The following is a 13,489-nucleotide window of genomic DNA, read 5'->3' as shown; positions in this document are numbered from 1 at the left end:
AACCCCCTGCCAAGAAGCAGGAATATTGCATATATAGACAGACACAGAAACAATTTAACATTCCAGCTTTTTCTTGAGGGTATTCTAGCCACCAGGGGAGCTGTTGCTTCACCGACCATTTGTGACACTGAGGAAGTACTTCCTCATTCTTTGCATGCTTGCTGGAGATTTTTATGGCCTCATAAATTAGTTAAATTTGCCTCCCCGCATAAGTGGTACCTAAATTTCCTACTTGACAGATGCAACTGTCTTTCGGGATGCAAAGGTCGACAACAAGCTACACAAATTTGTCGGAAGCTCACTCCGACCCAGGCTGACTTCGAACTCATGACCTTTAGGTCAGTAGTGATCTAATGCAGCTGACTCCCAGCCAGCTGCGCCACAGGCCCAGTGCTTCACTTCAAAGCGTTCCCCGCAAACCCTCGCCATGGGTCTTCTTGTGCTTTCAACAAGCAGGAAAGCAGGAGGAGATACATTATTTCTCAGCAGTGATGGAAGGAACATCCTTTGCATGGGCTGCTTCTCCAGTCACAGCTGGAAATGAATGTATTACAGGTTGAGACTTTACTTGCTGCTACCCTCCCCCCCCCCCCCCCCCCCCCCGGTTCTTGTCTGACCTTCTCATATCATTCTCACTTCTTCTGAAATGTGGTTCATTCAATATAGAAACCCTTTGCAACGTGGCTTGGGATACTTGGATACTCACCAATCACCTGCTGGTACTGCTGGACCACCAAGTTGGGATCTGGTCCTAGAAAGATGTAGAAATCCAGAACTCCTCCGATGGTCCTCCAGGTGAGGGCAGGTGCCGGCTGAAGGGCCACCTCTGGGCAAAGAACAACAAGGAGGAAGGGGACTTAAATGCAGTTGTTTTCATAACAGTCTTTCAGGTTATCCTGATGTCTGATGTCCTTGGGGAGAGAGTTCCAGAGTCGGGGGGCTACCACAGAGAAGGCCCTGTCCCTCGTCCCCACCAAACGCGCTTGCGACGCAGGTGGGATCATGAGCAGGGTCCCTACAAAGATGGAAGTCTTTCTCCTCAGCTCAATAACACTTGAGGAGCTTTGAAAGGTTTTCCATTATTTACTAACACATCTTACAAAGAAGGATTAGCCAAAAAGTATCAGGAGGACCTGATCATCCATGTCAGCCTTCCGCAACCCGAGCATTTAGAGGTAAAACTGATTATAGTTTTTGTCATTTCCAGCCAACCTGGCTGAAAATAAACAGTGCCAGGGACTGATAATAATGTTGTTGTTGTTGCTGTTGTTGTTGTATGTGCCTTCATGTACCCTGTTGACTAATGGTGATCATGTGAATTTCACAGGCGTTTCTCAGGCAACTATCATCACACCAAAATACCTGGACCGTGCTCTGACTTACAAGAAGCAAGGCTTGACGATCAAGCAAAAAGTGGGTGCTAGAAATAATGTCACATGAAAGCTGACTGGCACAACCTGGGGATCACAACCAGATACAGTGAAGACATCTGCCCTTGTGCTCTGCTACTCTGCTGCTGAATATGCACACCCAGTATGGAACACATCTCATCACTTTAAAACAGTGGATGTGGCTCTTAATGAGATATGCCGCGTTATCACAGGATGTCTATACCACTGGAAAAATTATACTGTTTAGTTAGTATTGCACCACCTGACAACCGCCAGGAAGTAGCAGCCAATAATGAAAGGACCAAGGCATGGCCATCTTTAGCCCATCCTCTGTTCTGATATCAGCCAGTACGCCAATCACGAAATAGCTTAAATCAAGAAATAGCTTTCTAAGATCTACAGAGATATTTGCGGGAACACCTCAGCAAGCAAGAGTCCAAAACTGGCAGGTTAAAACCTGGAACCTCAATCAGTGGCTGAGACTGGTTGAGAGACACCCTCCTGGACACACAGAAGACTGGACAATCTGGATGGTGCTGAATAGGCTGCGCTCTGACACCACAAGATGCAGAGCCAATCTTAAGAAATGGGGCCACAAAGTGGAGTTCACAACATGCAAGTGTGGAGAACAGCAAACTACAGACCACCGACTACAATGCTTCTCGTCAAAGGATGCTTAGCATAATGCCAAGTTTTTAATCGGTGTCATGGACTAATGATAATGTAGGAGTAGTAGTAGTAGTTTTTGTTGTTGTTGTTGTATGTGCCTTGAGATACCATGTTGACTTATGGTGATCATGTGAATTTTGCAGAGTTTTCTCAGGCATCTATCATCATCATCATCAAGGTAGCTAGCAATATCATGACACAACCCACTACAATATAACAGCAGCCAGGTACAAACATTAAAAAAAACATTGACATATTTGTGTCATGACTACAAAGTTAAAATACCAAGGAAGCAAGGAATTCTTAAAGGTGGGTTTGCCAGTTTTTTCCTCTGAAATAGAGCCTACAGCACCTGGTATTTGTGGGCAGTCTCCCATCCAAGTACTAACCAGGGCTGACCCTGCTTTGCTTCCAAGATCAGACAGACTCTGAGGACTTCTGCACTACTTTATATAGAGAAAATAACACAGAAATTCTGCAAACGATCTTTGTCTGTTCTGTTGCTGGCTGCTCTTAAAAGGAACAAGGGAGAGAACTGCTTTTAGAAACACAAACATACACACTCAAGCCTTAGAATGTGACTTGGAAAGCATAATGCTCACTGCCTTGATTTCCACACTAAAGAGGTTGCAGCTACTGAAGACAGCCCTGCTGATTCATGAGTTGGTCAAGAACCTGAAGGGTTTTCCAAGAGAAGAGCCTTGAGCCATTGGGACATAATTGGCTGCCTGTTCCTAGTTCTTGGCAGTGGACTTGATAATCTAAATCCAGGGTCCTCAAACTTTTTAAACAGAGGACCGGTCCGTGGTTCCTCTGACTAGGGGCTGGACTATAGTTTGCAAAAATAATGAACGAATTCCCATGCACACTGCATGTATCTTATTTGTAGTGCAGTTTTATACTAATTTATGCAATTTTTTTGATATCTATATAAATAAAAATGTAATGTTCGTTTGTGGGATTAACATAACTCAAAAACCACTGGATGAACTGACAACAAACTTGGACACAATACACCTATCAGGCTAATGAGTGTCCATCACCCCTAAAAACACACAAAAAACCCCAGCAGAACGAACTTAAAACCCCCCAAAATAAACTATATATACCTATACACATACACTCATATAAATATACACATGCACACATACATACATACACACACACATGTACACAAGCACACACAAATATACACATACATATAGACATTCACACATACATGTACACATACACATATATTTACATATACACATGCGTACATACACGCATATACATATAGACATACATACGCATATATACACAAGCACACGCATATACACAATATACATATACACATATAAACACAGAAATACACAAATATATACACACGTATACACACATAAATATACACATACATATAAACATTCACACATACATGTACACATACACATATATTTACATATACACATTCATGCATACACACATATACATATAGACATACATATACATATATACACAAGCACACACATATACACAATATACATATACACATAAAAACACAGAAATACACAAATATATACACACGTATACACACATATATACACACATATGCACACACACATATACACCCATCTATCTATCTATATATTTGTGTATATATTTGCGTATATGTGTGTTTGCATAGATAGATAGATAGATAGATAGATAGATAGATAGATAGATAGATATACACACATATATACACACACAAAACATATATACAGACTGGGCCACAGCATCACATGGCAGGGGACAGCTAGTGAAATAAATAAAATTTGTAGTGCAAACAAACACGAAAAAACAAAACAATATTGAATATGAAGAACAATATTAGCCAAAATAAACATACCAATAATATTTCAATGGGAAGTGTGGATTGATGAGAGAGTCGAGTTAATTAGGATTGTTGTTATTGTGGGCCTTCAAGTCGTTTCAGACTTAGGACGACACTAAGTCTAAAGTTTAGGGCAAGGGCCGGGTCAAGGACCTTGGACAGCAGCATCCGGCTCATGGGCCATAGTTTGGGCACCTCTGCTCCAAATGCACCACATCCCATCTGATCTGTCACTGGATGGGAGGTTGCGAAGGAATTCCAGGCACTACAGGCTATATTTCAGAGAAAGGAACTGGAAAACCACCATGAAATTCATGGGATTGCCATAAGTCAATTGGCAACTTAGAATCATAGAATCATTGAGTTGGAAGAGATCAGAATGACCATATACTGGGAAACCCTGGCCCTTGAGCGCTCTAGCTGGAGGTCAGCTGTGACTAGCAATGCTGTGGAATTCAAAGAGCAATGAATGGTGGACGAAAGGGAGAAACTTTCCAAGAGGAAGGTGTGTCAAGCCAACCCTGAACAGGACCACCTTCCACCTGGAAACCAAAGTAAATAAGTAAGTAAGGCCATCCAGTTCAACCCCCTGCCAACTCCCTCAAAGACATGTACACACTTAATAAAGCAATGCATTCAATGATTCAATGTGTGGTGGAGGCTCTTTCTTTGAAGGCTTTTAAACAGAGGCTGAATGGCCATCTGTTGGAAGTGCTTTGAATGCAATTTTCCTGCTTCTTGGCAGAATGGGGTTGGACTGGATGGACCACAAGGTCTCTTCCAACTCAATTATTCTATGATTCTACGTTGCCAGTTGACTTGTGCCGATCCCACGAATTTGAGGATTTTCAAACAGAATGAGACCTCAACATGTGGTTTTGCCAGTTCCTTCCTCTGAAATAGAGCCTTCAGCATTAGGGCCTTGAAATGACATGACTCGACAACCCCTCAGATGGCACATCAGATTGGATGATGCAACTGGATAATGATTTTAGTAATGAGACGCTGAGGACTTGTGTTTTTATTGTTTTTATTGTTTCTACTGTTTTTATATGGCTTATCTATATCTATAAATGCTCTGTGCATAATGAGTACCTTAAAAACAAAAGAACCAATGAACGAAATGGAAACAAAATGTCTCACAACACAAGGAGTGACCATCACTCAAAAAATTATGATCTTGTCATTTGGGAGTTGTAGTTGCTGGGATTTATAGTTTACTTACAATCAAAGAGAATTCTGAACTCCACCAATGATGGAATTGAACCAAACTTGGCACACCAAACTCCCATGACCAACAGAAAACATTTATTTATTTATTTATTTGGTTTACTTCTACCCCGCCCTTCTCACCCCGAAGGGGACTCAGGGCGGCTTACAAAAACAAGGCACAATTCGATGCCCGTATCATACAACAGTAATAAAACAAAATAAAACAGTAATAGAACAAAATAACATAAATTAACAATTAGACCACAATTATACATTACATCTATAAACCGATAAAAACAGTAAGACCAATTAAAATCCATACAAACCAATACAAACCAATCACTCCTTATTGCCGGTCAACGTTCGCTATCTCATAGTTCATATTCCAATTCCACAATTGTCAGTCCTGTCATTCCTATTCGTCTGGTTGTCCTTATCTAGTTAGCAGATTGCCCGAAGGCCTGTTCCCACAACCACGTCTTTACCTTCCTCCTGAAGGAAAGGAGGGATGTTGATGCCCTAATTTCCCCGGGAGTGAGTTCCACAGGTGAGGGACCACCACTGAGAAGGCCCCTACTGGAAGAGTTTGGTGAGCATTGACCTTGAGTTTGGGAGTTGTAGTTCATCTACCTCCAGACAGCACTGTGGACTGAAACAATGATGGATCTGGACCAAACTTGGCACAAGCACTCAATACGCCCAAATATGAACACAGATTGAGTTTGGGGAAAATAGACCTTGACATTTGGGAGTTGTAGTGACTGGGATTCACAGTTCACCTACAATCAAAGAGCATTCTGAACTCCACGAACAACAGAATCGGGGCAAACTTCCCACTCAGACCCCCATGACCAACAGAAAATACTTAAGGCCATCCAATCCAACTCCCTTCATCAGGGCAAGAAAACGTAATCAAAGTCCTCCTGGCAAAGAGCCATCCATCCATAGATTCGATAGATAGATAGATAGATAGATAGATAGATAGATAGATAGATATGTTTCACACACAGAGAGATATAGTATCATAGATTTGAAAGGGACCCCTAAAGAAGGACAATGATATCTTGCATGTTCCAGCGTGGGCAAACCAGACGCTCTCCACATCAACACTGACAAAGAAACAACAAGAAATACGGTTTACCCACAAGCAGAAAGACATTACATATATTAGAAACCAACACTTTCTCATTCCTTTATTTTTCAGATCAACACACTGGGCCACAGCAACGCATGGCAGGGGACAGCTAGTATTATATGTTAATGCTCTTGATGTTATTTTATGTTATTGGGGGCCTTGATTGCCAACTCTAAACCACCTTGAGTCGCCTTCAGGCTGAGAAATGCGGTATATAAATATGGTAAATAAATGAATGAATGAATGAATGAATGAATGAATGAAGCTTCACACATCCCATTCTGGTCCTCACCGAGACCATCAGCTTGTTGGAGACGTTGCCAAAATGAGGCCAAATGGAAAGGATGTCTGAAAGAGATTCAACCTGTTTCTCTTTCTCTGGCTTCCCTTGCCTTCTCAAACCCTCCTGCTGTCTCTGCAAAGCCAAAAGGCCATGCATCGCAGAGGGAAGATCAGGAAAGGCGGGCGGCCTGGAGGTGCAAAGCCGCTGGTCTCTGGAGGCAAAGGGCTGGCAGCTGCAGTGTGCGGTTAAACCGCTCGGAGGTTGCTCCAGAGCCCATCGCAAGGCAGGAAACAGATGTCCGTGTTTCCCTTGCAACCACATCTCAACCCTTCGCTCTCCCCATTATGCCTTGACCCTGAAGTACTGACTCCAATCAAGTCAGCCTAGAGTTTAACTCTATACATTTATCTGGAAATGAAGGCGAGCCGTGCCCACGGGAGTTCGTTTAGAAAACGAAAACCAGAGAGGTGACCCTGCTTTTGACCTCCTTGGAAAAATGTTAGAAATGAAGTCAGGCTTTGACAAAGACTCTCTTGGACTCCTGAGGCAGAACTGTTGCAGGTCAGAGAGCACAGGGTTTATACGCCATGCAAATTGCAGAAATCGGCAAATGCCCCGAGAAAGAAAAGGAGGCAGAGAGAGAGAACACTTTCATGTTTTGGCTTTGAGTTCCCTCAATATCTCAGGATAAAAATAACTCAAACTATTGGGAAGAAGCACGCTGCAGTCTTTAGAGTACTGGATTGGGTCCTGGAAGTTCTAGTGGTGCCAAACTACATTAATTCTACAGTGCAGACGCACCCAAAGTAGAAAAGTAGGGGTTCCTGCTATGCCATCTTGAACTCACTGAGGGAAAAGATGGGCCATGTGAAGTAAAAATAAATACAGTGTGTCCCCAGATTTGTGGGGGCTTGGTTCCGGGACCCCATACAGATAGATAGATATGTTCATTTCCATATTATTAAATGTGGCAGTTAATAATATGGATGTAATAATCCACAGAAGGTGCTGCAGATCCTCATAGAACTGATCTCCTTCTGCTTCTTCAGCAGCTGTGGTTGGGCCGTATATTTAGATCACTGTGATGTTAAATGGTTTGACTTGCACTCGAATTGAGATCATTCTGTCATTTTTGGGTTGTATCCAAGCACTGCTTTAGTGACTTTCTTATTAATTATGAAGGCTACTCCATTTCTTCGGTGTTCCACTTGTCCACAGTAGTAGATCTGGTGGTCGTCTGATGTAAAGTGGCCCATTTCCATTCGCTGACCCCCAGAATGTCTATCTTCAGTCTTGACATCTCACCAATAACAACATCCAGTTTGCCCTGGCTCATAGATCTTACATTCCAGGTTCCTATGGTGTGTTGATCTTTAGAGCATTGGATTCGTCGTTTATCTCCAGCACCATTGGATGCTAACCTTCCTTTCGGCTTTGAGCTAGCTGCATCATCACATCTGGGGCTAGTTGAACTTATCCTCTGCTCCTCCCCAGTAGCATTTTGACCATCTTCCAACCAGGGAGTCCCATCTTCCAATGGCATACCAACATATCTCTGGTTGTACTGTACTTTAGTCAAAGCAATGGTATTCCCCGTAGTAACCTATGGATGTGAGAGCTGGACCATAAGGAAGGCTGAGCGAAGGAAGAAAGAGACTTTTGAATGGTGGTGTTGGAGGAAAATTCTGAGAGTGCATTGGACCACAAGAAGATCCAACCAGGCCATATTTCAGGAAACAAAGCCCGACTGTTCATTGGAGGGAACGATAGGAGAGGCAAAGATGAAGTACTTTGGCCACATAATGAGAAGACAGGAAAACTTAAAGAAAAGAATGTTGCTGGGGAAAATGGAAGGAAAAAGGAAGAGGGGTCGACCAAGAGCAAGATGGATGGATGGTATCCTTCAAGTGACTGGCTTGACTCTGGGGGAGCTGGGGGTGGCCACGGCCGACAGGGAGTTCTGGCGTGGGCTGGTCCATGAGGTCACAAAGAGTCAGAAGCAACTGAATGAATAAACTACAACAATGATCCACAATGGGTTGAATTAATGTATCCAGGGCATGCGGACATAGAGAAACCACTATATACAGAGTTAGTTTTTTAATGGGAAAAGTCTAGATAGGTATTTCTCAACCTGGGGGTTGGGTTCCTAAGATCATCTGTTAGTGAAAATACATCCTGCATATCAGATATTTACATGACGATTGATAACAGTAGCAAAATGACAGTTATGAAGTAAAAACGAAAATAATTTTATGGTTGTGGGTCACCAAAACATGAGGAACTGTATTGAGGGATTACCGCATTAGGATGGTTGAGAAGCACCGGTCTAGATATTAATTTATTGTCCTTCTTTATCGTCTTTAATGCTCCAGGAACCATCACCTGGATTTCCAAACTGCCATGTTACTGAGTAAGGCTGAAGTCAGAACCTCGTGTCATTTGCTAATTTTCATCCGTTATGCAGCGTTTTAAGATAAATGCGCAAAACAGTTGCTGCAAAACATCTGGAGAAGGCTAGCCTGAATTGTTTCACTGAACAGATTGGGACATATTCAGCATACAGATACTCCAAAGGCTCAAAGAAGAAGATACCCACCCATTGCATTGCTGTTCAAGAGGAAAACCCCGTGGGCGGCTCCACTCTTCTCCATGACAAGATAAAACGGATGAACGCCATAGAGATTGAAGCTCTCCTGAAAGAGAAAGGGTGGGAGTGATTTCCAGTCACAAAGACACATTATTTTCAGGGGATGCCTTTATCTTTTCATGCAATCTAAGTTATTCAAAATCATGGAAGAAAAGATATTCTGAAGTTGATCATTTGACAATAACTCTCGAGTTGATCTGTTTACACAGGTGTTTCTCTTTTGTCCAAAGGCATCCACTTGGGTATTTGCAAATACAGTAGAGTCTCGCTTATCCAACATAAACATTCTAGAGAAGTAATGCTACCCCTCTATTTCGCTTTGGTTAGACCACACCTAGAATATTGTGTCCAATTCTGGGCACCACAATTCAAGAGAGATATTGACAAGCTGGAAAGTGTCCAGAGGAGGGTGACTAGAATTATCAAGGGTCTGGAGAACAAGCCCTATGAGGAGCGGCTTAAGGAGCTGGACATGTTTAGCCTAAAGAAGAGAAGGCTGAGAGGAGATATGATAGCCATGTATAAATATGTGAGAGGAAGTCATAGGGAGGAGGGAGCAAGCTTGTTTTCTGCTTCCCTGGAGACTAGGATGCGGAACAGTGGCTTCAAACTACAAGAAAGGAGATTCCATCAGAACAGGAGGAAGAACTTCCTGACTGTGAGAGCCGTTCAGCAGTGGAACTCTCTGCCCTAGAGTGTGGTGGATGGCTGGATGGCCACCTGTCAGGGGTGATTTGAATGCAATATTCCTGCTTCTTGGCAGGGGGTTGAACTGGATGGCCCATGAGGTCTCTTCCAACTCTTTGATTCTATGATTCTATGCCAGCATACCATTGAATAAGTGAAAATGTTGGATAATAAGGAGGGATTAAGAAAAAGCCTATTAAACATCAAATTATGTTATTATTTTACAAATTAAGCACCAAAATATCTTGTTTTACAACCAATCGACAGAAAAGCAGTTCAGTACACAGTAACGTTAAGTAGTACTTACTGCATTTACATATTTAGCACCAAAACATTGCAATGTATTGAAACAGCTGTAGATCCGGGCGGGAGGCAGACTGTGTTGGATCATACAGAACGCTGGATGAATGAAGGTTGGATAAGCGAGACTCTACTGTACTCAATTATAATGTATATTATACTTTATTATAAAGATCTCGAATAAGATTATTTATTTATTTTAATTACATGTTAATATTATTCATAGTGCAATAACTGCAATGGATTTACTACCAGTAAATGCGTTTACGTGACAATCTTAATTGAGGCTTATTTTTGGGGTAGGGCTTATATTAGAAGTATCCTGAAAAATCATGAAAATTGAAATCCTGTACATTTGGAAGGCCTGGTTCAAGCCATGGGTGGCCTTGTTTAAGAAGCAGTGCCTAATTTCATAGAATCATAAAATCCTAGAGTTGGAAGAGACATGATGGGCCATCCAGTCTAACCCTATTCTGCCAAGAAGCAGCAAAATGGCATTCAAAGCACCCCCGACAGATAGCCACCCAGCTTGTTTCAAAGCCTCCGAAGAAGGAGCCTCCACCACCCTTTGGGGCAGAGAATTCCAATGCTGAACAGCTCTCACAGTCAGGAAGTTCTTCCTAATGTTCAGGTGGAATCTCCTTTCTTTCCTGTAGTTTGAAGCCACTGTTTCACATCCTAGTCTCCAGGGTAGCAGAAAACAAGCCTGCTCCCTCCTCCTGATGACTTCTCCTCACATCTTGATCCCTGGTCCTCATCATGTCTCCTCTCAGCCTTCTCTTCTGCAGGTTAAACATACCCAGCTCTTTAAGCTGCTCCTCATAGGGCTTGTTCTCCAGACCCTTCATTATTTGACTCACCCTCCTCTGGACACATTCCACCTTCCTTCAATTGTGGTGCCCAGAAATGGACACAGTGTTATTCCAGGTAAAGTGGTCTGACCAAGGCAGAATAGAGGGGGAGCATGACTTCCCTGGATCTAGGACATCAGATCAGCCCCTTTCCTTTTAATATTTCGAAAGAAGGTCAAGACTTGGCTTTTTGAGCAAGCGTTTGCAGACATAATATAACAAACATGGAGAAAAAAACAAAACAACTCAATTACGCTATTAGATAATGATTTTAACTAGAAGACTAGATATATGTTTTTATTGATATTGATTGTTTTACTTGGTTTTATACTTAAATTGACTGTTTTAATTGTATTTTATGTCTTTGATACTGACTGTAAACTGTCTGAGTCGCTTGCGGGCTAAGAGGGGCGGTATATAAATGTAGCAAATAAATAAACAAATTGTTCTTCATCCTAGTTTAGGAGCATCAGAAAATAAGCTTGCTCCCTCCTTCCTATGACTTCCCCTCACATCTTCATCCACGGCTCTCATTATCTCTCCTCTCAGCCTTCTCTTCTGAAGGCTAAATATGGCCAGCTCTTTAAGCCGCTCCTCATAGGGCTTGTTCTCCATACCCTTGTTCCTCTAAGTTGCCCTCCTCTGGACACATTCCAGCTTAGAGTCAACATCTCCCTTCAATTGTGGTGCCAAGAATTGGACACCGTGTGATTCCAGGTGTGGTTTGACCAAGGCCCTAGTTTTAAATGTGTTATGATGTATTTTTTTAAATGTTTTATTGTTATTGCTTTAATGTTTATTGGTTTGCTTTATGAGTTTTATTGTTGTGTTTGTTATGCTGTTGCTTTATTGGAAGCCTTGGCCTTTGTAAGCCGCACCGAGTCCTTCGGGAGATGTTAGTGGGGTATAAATAAAGATAATAATAATAATAATAATAATAATAATAATAATAATAATGCAGAATAGAGCATGGGGAGCATGACTTCCCTGGGTCTAGACACTATGCTCCTATTTATGCAGGCCAAAATCCTATTGACTTTTTTTGCTGCCACATCACATTGTTGGCTCATATTCGTCTTCCTCCCCATGAGGACTCCAAGATCTTTTTCACACGTCCTGCTGTCGAGCCAGGCATCGTCCCCAATTCTGTATCTTTGCATTTCATTTTTTTCTGCCTAAGTGGAGTATCTTGCATTTGTCCCTGTTGAACTTCATTGTGTTAGTTTTGGCCCATCTCTTTAATCTGTGAAGATGGTTTTGAATCCTTCTCCTATCTTCTGGAGTATTGGCTCTCCCTCCCACATTGGTCCTATCTGCAAACTTGATGGTCATGCCTTCTAACCCTTCATCTAAGTCATTAATCAAGACGTTGAATAGGACCAGGCACAGGACAGAACCCTGCTTATGGTACTCCACTCATCACTAGTTTGATTCTAGGGCATCTAGAGGTCAGGAAAAAACCGATCTGACCATATAAACTACATCAAGACCAAAAACAATTAAGATATTTAGTACGATACCGTCGGAGGAACATCTCTGGCCCAGAAAGTCAAAGTGTTCCACTCCAGGCTGTGTAGGAAGTTGCTTCGATGCTCCCCCAAACCATAAAGGTACGAAGATGGAAGGAGGGTAGAAATCTGGAGAAACTGATCGGCAAAGAACAAGGGAGCCACCGTCGTGTTCAATCTAGAGAAAAAGAACCACAGATGAGAAGAGAAACAGCAACAACGAGGCCCAAAGTTGTGGACAACTCAGGTGTTTATTATAGTATTAAATGGGGAAGAAAGGTCCTTACAGCACTGTCCCTGATGTTTTCCGCTTCACTATCAACCCAAAGGGCTCCTTGGAGAACTCAACGGTATAGATGGGATTCTCTGCTCTCTTTGTCACCGGAGGTACCTCCAAGGGGACTTCGTACCGAGGAGATGTGGCATCGCTAATCTACAAGAAACGTTTGTTAGAAGATTCACAGAAAGGACAAGTAAAATAGAGAAGAAAAAAGTGATGACTTCTGACAATTAAAAGGTTTTGTGGATGGTAGCAACAGGAAGGTCCATTTGTGCCAAATAATAAGCCAAGTAAGCGATCCTTGTGGTTAGAATTGTTGGAAATAACAACCTTCCAAGCCTTCACTATTTGTTTGTTAATGTATATATTTGCTAAACTGTATTGTATGTATATATTGATTTGTCAATTTGACTGATCTCTTTGGTGTGGAAGGGGCTACAGATGTGTGACTGTACTGAGCATGTTCAATCTCAAGACTCCATTTTGTTATCAGTATGTTGTTGTTTTTTTACAACACCATAAAGAAAAAGATCAGAAAATGCCCAGCAACCAAAAGGAAGGAGGAAGGCCTGATAGCTCTTCGTCATAGAGGATGGAGCGACAACACCCCGTGGCTGGATTTGAGCACAATCTCCAAGGCGCCAAAAAGCTGGACCTCGACACAACATACC

At 42.2% G+C, this 13,489-nt stretch overlaps 1 protein-coding gene across 1 annotated transcript in view; it reads right to left on the bottom strand.

Annotated features, from left to right (window-relative positions):
• Positions 1-13,489, bottom strand: part of LOC132782142 (lysosomal alpha-glucosidase-like) — a 66,887-nt gene that overhangs the window by 27,657 nt on the left and 25,741 nt on the right. Inside the window, exons 3-6 of the mRNA XM_067473023.1 lie at positions 12,826-12,971; positions 12,551-12,716; positions 9,142-9,238; positions 707-826 (exon numbers count right to left, since the gene is read on the bottom strand). Coding sequence (XP_067329124.1) covers positions 707-826; positions 9,142-9,238; positions 12,551-12,716; positions 12,826-12,971 — 529 coding nt within the window. The remainder of the gene's footprint in view (positions 1-706; positions 827-9,141; positions 9,239-12,550; positions 12,717-12,825; positions 12,972-13,489) is intronic.

The sequence above is a fragment of the Anolis sagrei genome, chromosome X (assembly GCF_037176765.1).
Source record: "Anolis sagrei isolate rAnoSag1 chromosome X, rAnoSag1.mat, whole genome shotgun sequence".
Lineage (NCBI taxonomy): Eukaryota > Metazoa > Chordata > Lepidosauria > Squamata > Dactyloidae > Anolis > Anolis sagrei.
This window is presented reverse-complemented; position numbering and strand designations above follow the sequence as displayed.